At 45.4% G+C, this 18,661-nt stretch overlaps 1 protein-coding gene across 1 annotated transcript; it reads left to right on the top strand.

Annotated features, from left to right (window-relative positions):
• Positions 1-13,256: 13,256 nt before the first annotated feature.
• LOC137839261 (uncharacterized) lies at positions 13,257-14,207 on the top strand. Its single transcript, XM_068648382.1, has one exon. The coding sequence runs from the start codon at positions 13,257-13,259 to the stop codon at positions 14,205-14,207; it is 951 nt and encodes a 316-aa protein (XP_068504483.1).
• Positions 14,208-18,661: the final 4,454 nt, after the last annotated feature.

The following is an 18,661-nucleotide window of genomic DNA, read 5'->3' as shown; positions in this document are numbered from 1 at the left end:
CCCCTGGGTCAGCTTGAATGGGATTACTGGGAGGTCAATCCTCTCAATCTTCCAGCAATCTTATAAAGACTGGAAGGGGAAGTTCGTCAAGGTGTGCCAGAACGATCAAGACCCCTCACTGCTTGACGACTTCCCCCTGTATTGGGTAAACAAGGGGAACAAAGATTCCAAGGACACTTCAGGAGACCAAGAAGTCCTGACAACATGGGGGAGTTAGACAAAGATCTTTGTCTCTTCTGGAACAGTGTGGCTGCTGCCAACATCACCTTCCCCACTGCCTCAATAATTCCCTTCGAGTTCTTCGAGGGCCAACTCGAAATGGACATAGGTTAGCCCCTACCCCAGCACCAAGACTCTCGCTTCGTGTTAAAACTGACTTAGCATTTTTACCATTCTGTTTTTGGCATTCCATTATTCTGTATTGGCCTTGATCATTCATCCATGTACTACTTGTGTTATCTCTGTATGAATATACTTGCATGTTCTGCTTCTGCCTTGGTTGCTCATCTATGCTTTACCTTGTGCAGATAACATGTTGGGAAAAGGAAAACTGGTGGAATTGAGGGCGTTTGCCCAATCCCACAAGCTTGCGGCGGGCTCCCAAACTGTGCCCAACTCGGTGGTGGAGATCGCCGCTGCCCAAGGCAAGACTCCTCCCCGAGGTCCAACTTCTTCTGGGGCACTACCCGCCCCAGAAAGGAAAAAACTAGTTTTGAGGAAACCCAAAAGGAAGACTCCTCAGGTGGTGCAAGAGGAAGAAAATGACGACGAAGACACTGAGGATGGTCTTATTACTAAGAGGACAAGGGTGGCCACTTCTACACCACCTGCACTCCCAACACCAACACCGCCCTCACCTCCAGCTCCGCTAGGACCAGTCCAAGCAACACCCTTGGTCACCGTGCCCCCAGTGGTTGAAAGCAGCAGCCCTAACTACGTAGAAAACCCTCCAAGCGCCTCAACACCGTTTGTATCTGTCGGAGAGGGTCCTCCTTCGACCACATCCATCGTTGGGGCCGCATTAGGAGAAGATGAGGGCGCTCAGGTTTCGCCAATACTTATAACAGAATCACCGACCTCACCGCCACGCCTAGAAGCCCCCCTTGCTTTACAAGCTCAAGAGGGTGGTGGTGAAAGTCAACATCAGACCCCACCAGTGCCTCCAGCATCAGCCTCAAGCCTCCCAGCTTCCTTCGAAGAAACCTTGGGACCCTTCATAGCCCAACTGAAAACCATGGCGGAAGATCTTCCTTTGCTCGTATCAAAAGCTGTGAAGGATTCACTCAAGAAGCTTCAAGAGGAGAACTCCGCGCTCAAGGAGTCAAACCTTATGATAAGGGCTGAGGCTGAAAAACTCTCTTGCAATCTGATGATGGTGGAGATCGAACATTCAAGGCTGGAGGACGCAATGGATGCCGAGCTAAGGAACACACGCAAGGAAGCCTCCGATCTGCGCCAAAAACTGCACACCCAGCTTCAAGAGAAAATTGACCTGGAGAGTAAGTTGGTTCCATACAGGGTCAAGGTGGCAGATATAGAGGCCGCGCGAAAGGCTGAAGTTTCCATGGTGGAGAAACTTGAGAAGAGGTCAGCAGATAAGGAGATCCTCCTAGGGAAGGTCGAGAAGGAAAGGGACAAGGCTCTTATAACAAACTTAGCAAACTGTTAACTCAAAGTAAATTTGAGCAATTACCAACTCTTCAGCGATGATATTCAATAAAACTCGTCAACTTAAGGCAACATACCTTACCGCGAAGTCACTTGCTAGGCAGCAGGTTTTTAACTCAATTTAATATTCTAAACACTGCTTACCCGATCTGCCAAGTGAAGTTCACGTTTCGTCTGTCGTCACCATTGGGTTCTGGCGATGTCACCCTTCTTTGTATAACCTGATCATGGTTCGCTCATCTGGGGGCGGAGGCGCTTTTCATACCCTTCTCCACCTCCCTGAGTTTTAGAACAATGATCTGGGTAGTGAGGTGTTCTTTACGAACCTACCTCCGTTCTCTTTCAACTTCTTCCACCCTTCACGCCGTACCTGAACCCGTTCAAGACGGGAAGGATTTTATCCATCTTCACATCGCCCGCAGGCGTAGAAGTTTTATCCGATCTTACTGGGTCAATATTGATGTTTCACTTAAAGGGGAAAAGGCGTTTTCCATCAACCTTCCCTTCCCGCCGTTTAAGGTCATGAACACCCTTGGCCTTCCAGTTTCATCTTGCCTGAACTCATTCTGAGGTGAGAAGGGCTTTCTTTGGTGCCTCAACTTGCCCGGGGTGTACATCTCCTCCCCCCTGGATGCACTGAGGACTTTTAACTTGTTCTCGCCTGCACTCACTCAAAGGCGAGGAGGACTTCCTCTGTTCTTGCCTGCACTCGCTCAAAGGTGAGGAGGACTTCTTCTGTTCTTGCCTGCACTCGCTTAAAGGCGAGGAGGACTTCTTCTCTTCTCGCCTGCACTCGCTTAAGGGCGAGGAGGACTTCCTCTGTTCTCGCCTGCACTCGCTCAAGGGCGAGGAGGACTTTCTCTGTTCTTGCGTGCACTCGCTCAAGGGCGAGGAGGACTTCCTTTGTTCTTGCCTGCACTCGCTCAAAGGCGAGGATGACTTCTTCTCTTGCCTCAAGACGCACGAGAGCGTTGAGGTCTTTAATCATCACTGGTGCCTCCGATCGCCGAAAGACGATGAGGTCTTTTGAACTTTTTAACTATTGCTGCCGATCGCCGAAAGACGATGGGGACTTTAAAACTTTCGACTATTGTCGCCAATCGCCGAAAGACGAGGGGGACTTTAAAAATTTTAACTATAAAACATGCAATCTCAGAAACTTCAAACTTGAAAACTCTTCTTTATTGGGTGGCCTCATTAAAACCCCTCCTTAGGGAAAAAAAGCGCCCCCTCGAAACTGTTTTAACAGAAAGCATGTAAATCTCTTCATGTTTGTCTTTACTTACAAGGCTTTAACTGTAATACAATTTGAGATGTGTGGCGTTCCAAGTGCGAGGAATCGCCCCTCCTTCTAACGTCTCTAAGCAGTAGGCGCCGTTCCCGAGCACCTCGGTTATTCTGAACGGTCCCGTCCACTTAGGCGATAACTTGTTCTCCATCTCGTACTGATGGGCCTTCCTCTTCACCAGGTCGCCTCCTCTAAACTGCCTTGGCATTACCTTAGAGTTATACCTTCGCTCAATCCTCCTCTTTACTGCTTCGGCCTTCACTCTCACCTCCTCCCTAACCTCATCTAGTAAATCCAGATTCATTCTTCTTTCTTCGTTCGAGTCTTCCGCCACAAAGTTCTGGAATCTTGGCGAGCTTTCCTGGATTTCGACTGGAATCATCGCATCACACCCATAAACCAGGCTAACCGGGGTCTCGTGGGTTCCTGATTGTTCAGTGGTATGGTACGCCCAAACTATGCGGGGTACCTCTTCAGCCCATGATCCCTTAGCTTTCTCTAGTCTTCTCTTTAAACCTCTCAGCAACACCCGATTGGCAGACTCCACTTGGCCATTTGTCTGTGGGTGCTCGACGGATGCAAACAACTGCTGTATTCCCACCTCTTCACACAGCTTTTTCAACAAGTGACTTGCAAACTGAGTCCCATTGTCTGATACCAGGCGTTTCGGCACCCCAAACCGGCACACGATGTTCTTCCATACAAAGCTCTCGATCCTGTGTGCGGTGATCTGGGCCACTGGCTCCGCTTCGATCCACTTGGTGAAGTATTCAATTGCCACTACCAAGTACTTCATCTGCCTGACCGCCAATGGGAAGGGTCCCAGAATGTCAATTCCCCAAGTATGAAACGGCCAAGGGCTGTAAATTGACTTCAGCTCTTCTGGAGGTGCCTTGTGCCAATCGGTGTGCTGCTGACATTGCTTGCAACATTGAGCATACTTCTTGCAGTCCTCCCTCATCGTTGGCCAGTAATAACCTGCACGGAGAGCTCTTGCAGCCAGAGCTCGACCCCCGATGTGACTCCCACATATACCTTCATGGAGCTCGGCCATAATTCTTGTGCATTTCTCTCCATGCACACATACTAGGAGTGGGTGTGTAAACCCAAACCTGAACAGCTCGTCGTCGATCAGGGTGAACTTGTTAGAGTTCTTCTTTATCTTCTTTCGGATCCAGCGGGAGAACGGCATCCGCCAGGCAACGCTGGTATTGCGTTATCCACGTGTCTGGCCTGTGTGTAGCGCAGACCTGTGCTATGTTCCCCCTTTCCCCTGGGTACGCTCTTATCCTCGGCATTCTCAAGGTCTCCTGGGTCAAGGACCTATGACTCCTCGCCGCTTTCTCCGTCGACTTACTTATCTGAAGAACCTGGTGGTCTGCCACAAACGCTCTAGGCGTCTTCAGAGTTTCTTGGATAACTGTCCTCTGCCTACCCCCCTTGCGCGAGCTAGCGAGCTTGGCTAGCAAGTCAGCTTGGGCATTTTGCTCTCTGGGTACATGCACCACCTCAAACGAGGCAAAGGAAACCTTCAACTCCTGCACATACTCCAAGTAAGCCGCCATTTGTGGGTCCTTGGCCTGGAACTCGCCTGTTACCTGCCCCGTGACCAACAATGAGTCACTCTTGGACACCAACACTTTGGCCCCCATCTCCTTGGCCAGAAAGGTACCTGCAATCAACGCCTCATATTCTGCTTGATTGTTGCTGGCTTTGAAGGCGAATCTCAGGGACTGTTCTATCAGCACGCTGTTGGGCCCTTCTAGAATGACTCCAGCACCGCTGCCCTGCTAGTTGGACGACCCATCTACTGAACGGACCCAACGAAAGTCGTTCCCCTCAACCTGAGCTGCTTCCGAAGAGAGTTCGACCACAAAATCAGCGAAAATCTGCCCCTTGATCGGTCCTCGGGGTTCGTATCTGATGTCGAACTCCGACAGTTCCACTGCCCACTTCACCATCCTCCCAGCTACATCAGGCTTCTTTAAGACTTTCTGGATAGGCAAGTCGGTCATCACCAGCACCGTAAAGCTTTGAAAATAGTAGTGCAACCTCCTCGCCGAGAATACTACTGCCAAGGCGGCTTTCTCCAAGGCCTGATACCTTACTTCCGGGCCTTGTAACACCTTGCTGACGAAATAAATAGGTTTCTGGGTGTGATCTTGATCTTGGGCGAGTACCGCACTCACCGCCTTCTCAGTTACAGCAAAATACAACCTGAGAGGCGTTCCCACCAAAGGTTTGCACAGAACCGGCGGGCTCGGCAGATACTCCTTAAGTCTTACGAAAGCTTCTTCACATTCCTTCGTCCAGGCAAAACTATTGTTTCGCTTCAAGCATTGGAAATACGGATGGCCTTTCTCTCCACTAGCTGACACGAAACGAGATAGGGCGACCATCCCACCTGTAAGCTGCTGCAACTCCTTCACGGTAGCCGGGCTTCTCATCGCCAAGATGGCAGCACACTTATCAGGATTTGCCTCAATTCCTCTCCCAGTCAAGAGGAAACCCAGGAACTTCCCCGCCTCCACGCCAAAAATGCACTTCTCGGGATTTAGCTTCAATTTATACTTGGCGATTGTGGTAAACAACTCCTCCAGATCTAAGATGTGCTTGCTTTTTTCTAGCGTAGTCACGACCATATCATCTACGTACGTCTGCACATTCCTTCCCAGCATCGGTGCGAGTACCTTATCCATCAACCTTTGGTACGCGGCCCCCGCGTTCTTTAGCCCGAAGGGCATCACTTTGTAGCAGTAGCACGATCTCTCAGTCATGAAGGCGGTCTTCTCTTCATCCATGGGATGCATCTTTATCTGGTTGTACCCTGAAAAGGCGTCCAGAAAGCTCAACAACTTGCATCCTGCTGCACTGTCGACCAGAGCATCTATACTTGGCAAAGGGTATGAATCCTTCGGACAAGCCTTGTTTAGATCCGTGAAGTCGACACACATGCGCCACTTCTCGTTGCTCTTCTTTACCAGCACGATATTAGCTAACCACTCAGGGTACTGGACCTCCCTGATATGGCCTGCGGCGAGGAGCTTCTGCGTTTCATCCCTAATCGCCTGTCTCCTCTCCTCATTGAACTTTCTTCTTCTCTGCCGCACTGGTCTGACCTGAGGGTCCATCGCTAGGTGATGACACAAGAAATCGGGATCGATTCCCGGCATGTCTGAGGCAGACCATGCAAAAGTGTTCAGATGCCTCTCTATCACCTTGGCGATCTGGTCTTGTGTCTCACCTTCCAAAGATCTTTCCAACTTGAAGACCTTGCCCCTGATCTCCCTCTCGAGCCACTCCTCGACGGGTTTGGACGGGTTTCACTGGCGATCACCGCCCTGGCGATTCCCGACTCCCTAGCCTCTTCTGGGCGGTTTCTTGCTTCTTCCTCCCGACCGGCATTCTTTCCCTCCACCTCGGCGTCCATCATGACCTCGTCGTCGTCGGTGATCATCCCGATCGCCGTGTCAACAACTTGCCCCTCTGTTGGCCTGGGCTCCACACCAGGAGGCGGCGTTGTGGTGATGTAACTCACCGACCTCTTGGTCTTGAGGCTGTTTTTGTAACATTTCTTTGCCTCCTTCTGGTAAGATCTTATGGTGATCACCACCCCCTCCATCGACGGCAATTTAACCTTCATGTGCCTTGTTGAGGGTACAGCTCCTATTCTGTTGAGGGTCGACCTTCCCAATAGAATGTTATACGCCGAGGGGGCATTCACGACGAGGTACTTGATCTTCTCTGTCCTCGAGGCCGCCTCGTCCGTGAACGTAGTTCTCAATTCAATGTACCCCCTGACATCCACCTGGTCGCCAGCAAACCCATACAAGCATCCTCCATAGGGCCTTAACAGGTCAAGGGGTAGTTGCAGCTTGTTGAAAGCCGGCCAGAACATGACATCTGCCGAGCTTCCTTGATCCACCAGCACCCGGTGGACCTTCCTTCTCGTCGTGACCAGCGAGATAACTATGGGATCATTGTCATGAGGCACAACGTCCCTGAGGTCCCCCTTGGTGAACGCGATGTCCACATCCGGTGAGTGATCTTCAAACGTTTCCATTGCCATCACAGACCTTGCATATTTCTTCCTCTGTGATGCAATGCATCCACCCCCTGAGAAACCTCCAGCTATGGTATGGATCTCGCCGTGAGTGGAATTCGCACCATGCGTTCGGTTTTTGTCCTAACACCTTGTCTGAGACTTTCTCAGGCGCCTTAAGCCCGGCAGCTATGTTGGGAATGGCGATCAGGTCCGCCAATCCCATGACGAACTTGTACCTCGGGGGGCGATTGAACTCCGTAGGGCGCCCTGGACCCTCCCCCTTGTTTTTCTTTGGATCGTAAGGATGGTGAGTCCTTTGATCCTTTTTGGCCGCCGCCGTCTCCAGCACCCTCTGCGGCTGAATTCTAATTTGGGCCCGTGGCCTAGCAGGAGCCACGTTCCCTCTCTTTTTTGCAACCTCGCTCTCGTCGGCGATGTGGGCCACAGCGAGTCGCCGAACTTCAGCAAACGTGGCGAGGTGGCCCCTAATCAGCGCATCGCTGAAAGGTCCAGGCAGTACGCCCTTTTTGAAGGCGTATACCAACATCTCCTCGTCCTTGGCAGGCGAGCGGACCATCTGTGCTCCAAAACGATTCAGATAGTCCCTGAGGGACTCTCCCTGATATTGCCTTACGTCGAACAAGTCGTAAGACACCCTAGGTGGCGCCTTGTTCACGATGTACTGGTCGACGAAAATCTTTGAGAATTGCTGGAAACTGGTTATGTGACCTGTAGGCAGGCTAACGAACCATTCCAACGCTGTTCCCTAGAGTGTGCTCATAAACATCTTGCAATAAACTGCGTCTGAGCCTCCTGACAGCATCATCTGCGTGTGGAACGTCGTGAGATGTGCTTCAGGATCCTCCACGCCGGTGAAAGAAGCTTTCACAGCTACCACGCTCGTAGGGATCACCGTGTTCGTGGTCGCCTGAGCAAACGGCATCGGAAAGACGCGCGGCGGCGATGACGGTGTAACTTCTTCATCGGTTGCGCGTCCTCTCTGCTCGTGAAGAGTTTGGCGCAATTCCTCAGTGACCTTGCTGAGTTCCTCATTTCTGGCCTGAGAGGCGACCAGGTCTTCGTGCATCTTCGCTTGCTCGACGCGCGACGCCTCCACATTCTCTTGCAACGCGCGCATGATCTCCATCATTTGCGCCATGGTCATGGTGCTTTCTTCAGTAGCTGGCACAACGGGACTTGGACGTGTACTTCTCATCTTTCTCATGAAATACCAACAGATCAAACTCCAACGACCAGAACCTTCACCAGCGGAACGATCGATCCGGCAACCAATCGGTCAAAACTTCTTTAACTCCGAAGAACTACCAAGAACGCAACCGCAACAGCACGGGATTGATTCGGATGTCCAGACCTCCACAGAGACTCGCAATCTCAACACGAACCTCCTGCTTCTCCACTAAAACTCCCGATTCACCGATTGAAGACTCGAACGAACGGGGAAAAACTTTAATTTACCGATCGAAAACTCAAACAAACGGTGCAAAACTTCGAAAATGGTTGCACCAGCACACAACCACACAAGAACTGCAGAAACTTCAAGAAACTCACGCTGTGGATGGGAAACACGTTTTACACGGCCCTAAGGTGGGCGCCTGATGATCCTGCCGGTTGACCTGAGTGCAAGAGTCTTGCCACGTCAAAGGTCTCTCCTCTTGATCAGCTTCGCACCACGTTAGCCTTTGCTCCTCACATCCTAATTCCTCGCAAGAACCTGAAGAAAACAAAGTGGCGCCGCTGCGGCCGATCGCGCTCCGATGCTCAAGTCAGTGACGGAATCACCAAAAACTCAGAGAATATCTCAACTCAAGGAACCGTGCGCAGTGAATCTCAGTGTACTAGAAAGTATTCTGAAAGCGTACCTCAAAAGTCTGTTAAGTGTTCCTTATATACCTGAGCATTTTCTCTCTCCTGACGGTTACACCTCTGGACACGTGGCTCACATCCAGTTGTACACGTGTCGCTATCTGGAGCCTCCTCCACTTGAGCGTCACTTCTAGTCTTCAATCCATTCGACTAAGTTACCCATACAAGGAGTAACTTGGTGCACAACTTTCCTTGGAGCGCAACCCCCTTAGGTGGCGAGTACGGGGTGTCACCATGCACACCTTCTCTGTGGTCTCGCCTGCCGCTATCACGATCTGCTTCACTTGCACACCATTCATGTTCTGGGAAACTGTTCCCTTGCCCCGACCTCTGGCTAGGGAAAGATCATCTGATAACCTCATCCTCCACTGCTGCGTGACAAGCATATCACTAGTCCCCCGTACTTGTACCCCTTGGAAACCTTAAGCAAGCTTTCCTGATCTTTCGGTGAGGTGCCCCTTTCGGCGGTCTCTAACCACCTGATCTCCTAGTACTCACATATGGCGACTATGACGCAACTCTGGTGATCGCCGGTTACACACACTAGAGATCAGAGAACGCCTAAGTCAACGATTGGCGACTACACAGACTTCCCGATGTACTTCCCTTATGGCAGACAGGTGTCCCGTTCAACACGCCTATATTATCGCTTGCTGCCATGTCATCACTCCCGATTTCCTGATCGGTATAGTCCTTTGTACCTTTTCTCTTGGTGTGGTGTTTCTGCTATGGGTGCAGGTTCTTACTCTCAAGGGGAGCCTACCCTTCATTGATAAGGATCATGGTTCCCCCAAAAGTTGAGATAAAAGGTGAAGCTGTCTTCTATGACAAGATTTATGGTTATATCAGGAGTACATTTGGTGAGCTATTGGTGAACACGTTTGGTTGGACCAATCAAGTGCAAGTGATCAACAATCGTAGCTATCACAAGAAGTTGCGTGCAATGCTATGTAGCACATACACTGATATGGATACTGATACGACACGGACACAGACACAGAAATACGTATAATCTCTAAAATGTAGGACACGGAGAAACGAAGCTATATATTGTATAATTATGAATTATATAAATATGTCAATAAAGATTTATGTGCACAAGTATGTTCGAGATATTTTTTTGGAGCAAAAAGATATTTTTCATGACTGGATCGAAAAAATTGTTTCTTATGTTCTATTTTTATATAAATATTGTAGTTTTTGTTGTATGCAAATGCTTGAAACAACTTCAAAATATATGTGTTCATAAACTATTTCTCCTTTCACCATAGATTAAGAAAAGAAGTTAAATTTACATTATGAATGTTACAATTTAATCTAATTTTATTTTTAATAATAGAGGTAAGTCATGCATGTATGTTTGTTTGCATAATAAACACACATCTATTGATAGATTTTACTTAAGTTGATGTTTTTTGTTTCGTGCAACTGTAGTTCTAGGACAACGTATTTTAATTTTCTTCATGGGTTTTGTCCAAGTCTTGAGTTTGAAGTTAAATTTACATTATGAATGTTACAATTTAATCTAATTTTATTTTTAATAATAGAGGTAAGTCATGCATGTATGTTTGTTTGCATAATAAACACACATCTATCGATAGATTTTACTTAAGTTGATGTTTTTTGTTTCGTGCAACTATAATTCTAGGACAACGTATTTTAATTTTCTTCATGGGTTTTGTCCAAGTCTTGAGTGTTGGAGTGAAATTTACATATCTGTTGAACAAAATTCTCAACAATATTTAGCAATATTTGTATGATATACATATGGGAAGTGTTTTTCAGCTAAAAAGAAAACAAATCTAAGATATTTGAGACAATATTACATTTAGGAGAATGGTTTAAAGTGATTGAAAGGAAAACCACTCTTGTTCTAATAATATCTTAGAAGTGTTTTTGCTATGTCTCTCTTACATCTTGTATTATGGTGCATTGTTGTTCGAAAGAAAATGCTCAAAAAAGAGATTGTGAGATGACTAAAACATTTTTTTGAACAAATTAAACAAACAATTATCTAGTTTAAGGGACTACAAGAATTATTGTTTTCTTTTCTTGAGGTCATTTTTTTATCACGAGAATTGCTTTGAAATGTGTTTTCTTTTGAAGAACAATGCACCATAATAACAATGAGAAACATTGTAAGCATTGTGTATTTTTATTTCCTTTCCTTTACTTAAAAATTGGTTTATATAAGAAATTATGTACCTGTCCTAATAAACTTCACTTTTGTTATTTAGTCAAGCCTAAAGATAGTTCATTGGGACATTTTGCAAGTGATAGGGTGATGGTGCTGCGGGAGGAAGCGTGGAGGAGACATGCGGAGCGAAAGAATCTGTCCTATGCTAACTCTTTTACAACCTTCTTCTTCTCTAACTTCCAGATAGCCATAGAGAATATGAAATACTGGAAATCTTTCAGAAGTGGGCTAGAGTCAAGGAAGTATTCATATCAAGGCGAAGAAATAGATGGGGTAGAAGATTTGGGTTTGTAAGATTTTTTTGGTGTAGGAAATGCTATTAGTCTGGAGAGGGAACTAGATAGATGTTATATTGGAAATATGAAGCTCCATGTTAACCTCCCAAGGTATAAGAGAGATGGGTATGCAAGTAAAGGAGGTGGTGTATATATTAGTAAAGCGAAGCCAAGAGGGGGGGGACGTTCACCATCACACACAGAGAAAGAACAAGGAGGTGTGGAGGGAAAAAGGAGGGACGGAAGAAAACAACAAAAATGGCACTGGATCACAGTTGTATGCAGACGCAGTGAAAAGATCAACACAAGGTCAATGGAGTGGTCCCAGTGTAACGACGAAGGTGTAATCTTTACCATGGTTGACTAATAGTATGGTCGGACGTATGTTGGATGAGTTTAACTTTGAAATGGGTCTAGAAGAGTGCCTTAAGGGAGGGATGTCCATGTTTAAGACGAAGTATTTGGGTGACAACTTAGTTCTTTTATCTCCCAAGGCAGAAGGAAGAATGGAAGAGTTGGTGAAACTCCATATGGAGTGGTTCTATAGCGTCTTTGTAGACATCAAACCATGATCTGTGTATGATGTTGTAAGATATAAACAAGTGTGGGTCAGATGCTATGGACTGCCGTTCCAACTATGGAGCAAAGAGTGTCTATCAAAAGTTGTGGGGGAAGTAGCCACGGTGGTGGGTGTAGATGAAGCCACTTTGTCATGGGATTTCCTGGAGTATGCTTGATGCCAGGTTAGGTTGCTAAAGTCGTGTAAAGCAAATATTTCCAAGGAATATCGTACTAATTGGAGAATATATAACATAATTATAGTTGAGGAGGCAGTAAACAATGGTGGTGCAGAGTTATGTTGCAAGTGTGCTTTCAATCATGAAGGGTCTTCCGACAGTGTTTCCTCATTAGACTCTTTCATGACAGACTCGTTGGTATCTGAAAAGCTCAGTAATGAAGAGGATGGTAATGAAGTAAGGAATGGGTGGTGGCCGGAGAAGGTAACTGGGGCAGAAGTGGGTTGGTTAACAAAGCAAGCATCAAAAGTTCTGGAGAAGGAATGTTTAGAACAACACGAAATCTGTCGGCAAAAAAGAGGGGGCATCTACTCGGGGTGTGGGTATCAAAGGTGACGCGAACCCGCTTCTTTGTCTAGAAGGCTCCCAACCCGAGGTAGTTAAGAATTGGAACGTGGCTGAAGGGGAGGGTGAAGAGGTAGAAGTGGGGAACGAGAAGATAGGCACAACTAGTGGAGAGGAAGGAGTAATCATGGAGGAAGCTCGTATAACACTAGAGAGAGTGCGACACTTAAAAGCACTTTGGGAGCAGGGGACTCTAACAGTTCAGCGACGTTGGCAGTCAAAGGGGGGCTTGGGATCTCTTCACCAAGGAAACAACTATTCGACCAGGTTAAGCTCTAAAACCTATGCTACGTCAGACTTTGAAATCATTGAATGCAATAATCGTCTTAGAAGGGAGGTCACTCAAACTGAAGCTACTAGGCTATGGGAATTAGGAAAACGGTTGGGGACAACATGTTCGGGGGATGCAGGCATGCTAATCAAAGAAATGGAAAACGTTGGAGGATAGGATAACCAAGTGTTGAGCAAATCTAAGGAGGGAATCAGAGAGGGTATTCCATGATTATTATTAATCTTAATGTTAGAGGGTTGGGGAGGGGGGGGGGGGGGGGGGGGGGGGGGGGGGGGGGGGGGGGGGGGCGGAGTGAAAGCCAAATATCTTAGAAATATCATCGCTAAGGAGGGTGCGGAGCTTGTGTGTTTGCAAGAAACAAAACTAACAGAGTTCTCCGATAGAAGGTGCATCTCTCTTTAGGGAGATAATAAGGTGGGATGGGTGCATTATGAAGGTGTGAACGGGGCTGGAAGTACGTTATCTATGTGGCACAAGGAAGCGTTCATGTACGCTTCCCATACTATAGGGAGAGGATATATTGCTATTGTGGGTCACCATATAAAGTCGAACTGCTCATGTGTTATCATTAATGTTTACGCTGCGTGCTATCTGAGTGAAAAAATTGTTATATGGGAAGCTTTGTCTGCTTTTAGAAGTCTTCATCAGGTCAAGGTTCGGTGTTGTTGTGGTGATTTTAATGCAGTCAGGTGTGCTGCAGAAAGGAAAGGCATTAGAGGAAATGCTAGCAATAAAAAGGAAATCAGAGGCTTCAATGATTTCATTGGAAGTAATCTGATGGAGGATTTGCCTATTGTAGGTAAGAAGTTCACATGGTATAAGGCAGATGGATCCGCAAGAAGTAGGCTAGACAGAATTCTGGTATCCGAAGAATGGCTCAAAGTATGGCCAATGAGCAAGCAATATGTACAAGCAAGGGAGGTTTTGGATCATTGTGCAATAGTGGTGAAATCCTGGATTAAAGACTGGGGTCCAAAACCATTTAAGTCAATTGACGCATGGCTCCTGGAACCTGGGTTCAAGGATCTGATGAGGGATAAATGGATGTCATATGAGGTGCAGGGTAACAGCATAACCAAAGTCAAAGATAAACTCAAACGTTTAAAGTTTAATCTTAAAGAGTGGAATAGGAGCGTTTTTGGGAATCTTAAGGAAAAAAAGCGGAAGATCATGAAGGAGATTGATAATCTTGATGTCAAGGATGACATATGTGATTTGATGGAGAATGAAAAGTTAAGAAGAATGAAGTTAGTTAGTCAACAGAGATTGGTAGAGAAAAAGCTGGAATCTCTGTATAGGCAAAAAGCCAGGTCAAACTGGTTCAAATATGGGGACTCTAACTCTAAATTCAATCATTCTACTACCAGGTGGAGAAGAATCAAGAATGAAGTTAAAGGAGTCGAGTTAAATGGCTAGTGGTGTGAAGAACCGGACACAGTGCGAAGGGAAGTAAAGCGAGTATTTTAGGATAGGTTCAAGGCCACCCCTAATCTAGGAGTGAGGCTAGGTGCCGTGGACTTCAAATCTCTTCCCGAAGAGATTAGCTTGAGGATGGTTGAGGTGTTTTCTGAGAAGGAAGTCAGAGAGGCAGTGTGGCACTGTGAGGGATCTAAGAGCCCGGGGCTAGACGACTTTAATTTCAACTTTATTAAAGCCAACTGAGAGAACCTAAAGGAAGACATTATGGAAGCGGTGCATTCCTTTCATGAGTCAAGGAGCCTTTCGAAGGAGTGTAATACGTCTTTTATTGCTCTTGTCCCGAATGTAAAAGATCCTATCACGATTGACCAGTTCAGACCTATTTCTCTTATGGGAGCCATGTATAAGATCATCACCAAGGTCATGTCGCATCGAATTAAGACTGTTATACATATGGTCATTAATGAAAATCAATCAGCTTTTATGAAAGGTAGGGGTTTGCTAGAGAGTGTTCTGATAGCCAACGAGGTGATCGAAGAGGTACGAAGAAGTCGGAGAAGTGAAGTGTTTTTTAAGGTGGACTTCGAAAAGGCATATGACTCAGTCAAGTGGAGCTTTCTATTCGATATGCTAAATAGGATGGGGTTTCACGTGAAATGGATTAAGTGGGTGCAAGGTTGCTTAGAATCAGCAACAGTGTCAATTTTGGTCAATGGAAGTCCAACGGAGGAGTTTAGACCGACTAGGAGTCTGAGGCAAGGTGATCCTATGGCTCCGTTTCTCTTTCTTATTGTTGCTGAAGGACTGGCTGGTCTAGTATGCTCCGCCTTAAAGGAGAACCTGCTAAGTGGAGTGAGAGTGGGGAGAGTTGAGCTTGAATGTTGTATGTTACAATTTGCTGACGACACCCTATTTATGTGTGAAGATTCTTTTACTAATATCTTCACTATCAAGGCAATCCTCAGGGTTTTTGAGCTGGCATCAGGTCTCAAATTTAACATCCATAAGTATAAGCTGGCAGGTGTCAAGGTTGGAAGAAATTTGTTAGAAACATATGCAAAAAGTCTCAACTGTGGAGCAATGCAGATTCCTTTCAAATACCTGGGGCTACAAGTAGGCGGAAATCCTAGGAGAACGCAGTTCTGGGATCCAGTTGTGGATAAATTTAAAGCTAGACTCAGTGCTTGGAAGGGTAAATGCCTGTCACTGGCAGGTAGAGTATGTCTGGTTAAATGGGTCTTAACCACCATACCTTTGTTTTACTTGTCCATCTTTAAAGCTCCAATATCAGTGTGCAAAAAGATTTCTAGCATCCAAAGGAGGTTCATTTGGGCGTGGGGGGCTGATCATAAACGTATTTCGTGGGTTAGTTGAGAAAATGTGTGCAAGGCAAAGGAGGAAGGGGGTCTAGGGGTTAAAGATATTAGAATGTTTAACTGTGCCTTACTAGCAAAGTGGAATTGGAGGATGTTGAGTGAGGAAAAGGGGAAATGGAAAGAGATTCTAACTTCTAAGTATTACACGGGGGGAGTAAGAAATGAAGTGTCGGGAAACTACTCTTCTTGGTGGTGGAAAGACCTATCTAGGGCTTGTAGTGAGGGAGAATGCGATGGATGGTTTCAGAAATCGGTTGTATGGAACGTTGGAGCTGGTGACAAAGTCAGATTTTGGGAAGATGTCTGGGTGGAGAATAATAAGCTTAAAACTCTGTTCCCCAGGCTGTTTACTATTTCGTTGGACTAAGGAAAGACAGTGGATGAAGTGGGTACTTGAGAGGATGCAGGGTGGAACTGGAGGTTAAGTTGGAGAAGGCCTATGTTCAACTGGGAAAGTGCTATGGAGGAAGATCTGATAAATCTTCTTATAGGAAAGAGCCTATACAAGGAATGCAAGGATACTTTAATTTGGACAGAGGAACACGATGGTGTGTTCTCTGTGAAATCTGCTTATTTGACCTTGTGTAGTCAAGCAAATAATGGCCCGCAGGACATATAGCTATAGCAGTACCCAAAGCGTTGTTTACAGCTTGGAGGATTTTGCTTGGTAGACTCCCAATTTTCGACAATTTAATTCGGAGAGGTATGGTTGTCAACTCTCCCATGTGTGTGTTTTGCAAGGAATCTCAAGAAACAATACAACACCTCTTTCTAGAGTGTGCTTATGCACAGCGTGTATGGTCCCTTTGCTTAAGATGATTAGGCATCTCGTATGTGTAGCATAAGGACATTTTAATGCACTTTGAGAGTTTTCTTTAGTCTAACCTCAATGTTAAACAGAATCAGGTATGGAAGGGAGTCTGGGTTAATATAGTCCCAAGTATTTGGGATCAAAGAAATTTGGTAGTCTTCAAGCAAGGGACAGCCGATGCAGAAGAGATCTTCCACCTAGCCCAACTGTCAATGTGGCTTAAGCTGAAGTTTGGGACAACTTCCTTTAGTTATGCCTTCTCGGATTGGATCCTCAATCCCGGTCAGTGCCTGCAAAGATGTTATTGATGAGGGTCTCGAAATACACATTCTTTTTTCGATGCTTGAAAGGAATTTGTGTTGGATGGGGCAGGGCTGGTGGGAGTAACCTTGGTATCTTTGGCGATGGGAAGGTAAGTCGGGGTGACTGGTTTAATGCAGGGAAAGGAAGGGTAGGGCGTGATCTCAGTGGTTATAGGAGAAGCAGGGGACCACTATTGAATAACCTTAGTAGTTAGGGGTGGATGTAGGCACATATTTGATGAGGTTTTCTGCTGTTTAGCAATGCCAATCCAGCGTCAGTGGAAAAGCCAGTAAAGGAGGCAACGCTGTTGGACCAGTGTACACGGCAATAGTAGAGTTGAACCATGCAGAATCTTTGTGGGTGTCATATAGGACTACAACCTTTTCCAGTTAGTGTTTTTAACTTTGAGTATCTATAAAGGAAGTATTTGGAATTGAGGGGCTTTAGAAGAAGCTCAAGGAGCAATCTTTGTTGTGTTTGAGCACATGAGAGGGTGGTCCAACTAGTTGAAGGGAGTGGTATCCCAACTGCTTGGGATACGTTTGTGAAGGGAGGTAGCTGTGAGGTGATGGGAGCTGCAACTATATTTTCCTGGTTGACTTCCTCTAGTCACGAAACAGGGGTACTAGTAGTGTTATAATTGTTGTGGAGATGTCACTTTTTGTTGTTGTTTTTGTTTGCAGGTTTGCCATTTCATATGGAAAGGCACCTAAGTAAACGTTGCAGGCCTGCAAATCTGGTATCATATATTTAGTTAGTTTGGAGTTGTGGTTGTCACCTTCTATCTACTATGCATGAGAAGCCAAGCACATTATAACTCCTAGCCCGTACCTTCTGTGGTTTGTCTGGACGAGCAACTTTGTGGCCTGATGTGTTGTAGTTGCAGGGGCCTGGTAATAAATTAGAAGTATGTGTGCCAAATCTGTTGGGAAGAATGGTTGCTACTTCAACATCTTGAGTCCATCGTCTCAATTTTTGCTCTGGAGGGTTGTTGATGGGTACATTGCCAATAAGCTTTGAAGAGTGTTGTTTAGGAGTTGCTGTGATGGATTTCTGTGGACTATGTTCGGTGTACAACCTTTTTTTTTGTCCTAGTTGGTTGGTAAAGGCCTTATTTTGATGTATGTCTTTCTGTTGGAAAATTTGGTTATATCTTAGGAGTTACATATGGTGGTTCTTTGCTGACCAACAGGTCCTTGTGAGCCTTGTGTGCTCTTTGGCGGTTTAGACATTAAGGTGTCATGTATACGGGTTGGGGCACCCCTGAAGTGCCTCTTTTTAAATTTATTAATTCTTTGCTGATAAAAAAAAAAAAACATATAAAAATCTAGATGAATAAATTCTTTTTGATACATCTAATTGTACATAGTTTATGAGGCGATTGTAGATTTCAATTGTGTTTTACTTTTAAAATTAGTATTTTCTTTTAAGTATTTAAGAAAAGGAATACTGAGATATTGATGATATACACTATGATGTAAATAAATTTTTCTTCCAATTCTTGGCACAAATGAAATTTGGTGGTACATTGGTGATTTGTTGATTCATTGTTTTACATAATGGTTATTGCTCTTACAATATCAAATTTTACAATCTATTTCTTAAGATATTGTTAATGATTGCAGGATTAGTTTAGTGTGATTGGTCTAGGAGTTGGACTCTTATCTCAAGTTTTTATGTGATTGATAATACTTTAATGTTAATGTTTATATGACTTCTAGTATTGTTTTTTTCTCTCATTCTAAACTAATTTTACTTTTCTTTTCTCAATAAAAAATGGATCAAACTGAATCTGTTTGCGAGAAGTAATTTATGATTTATTTCAACCTAAGGTTTAGATTAGTTAAGATATCTATAATTTAAAGGTGTAAAATTTGATATTATTGAAATTGTTTTCATTTTTATATAAATATGGTAGGTTTGATTGTATGTAAATGCTTGAAATAGTTTCAAAATATGAG

Source organism: Phaseolus vulgaris, chromosome 3 (assembly GCF_051622355.1).
Source record: "Phaseolus vulgaris cultivar YP4 chromosome 3, ASM5162235v1, whole genome shotgun sequence".
Taxonomy (NCBI): Eukaryota; Viridiplantae; Streptophyta; class Magnoliopsida; order Fabales; family Fabaceae; genus Phaseolus; species Phaseolus vulgaris.
This window is presented reverse-complemented; position numbering and strand designations above follow the sequence as displayed.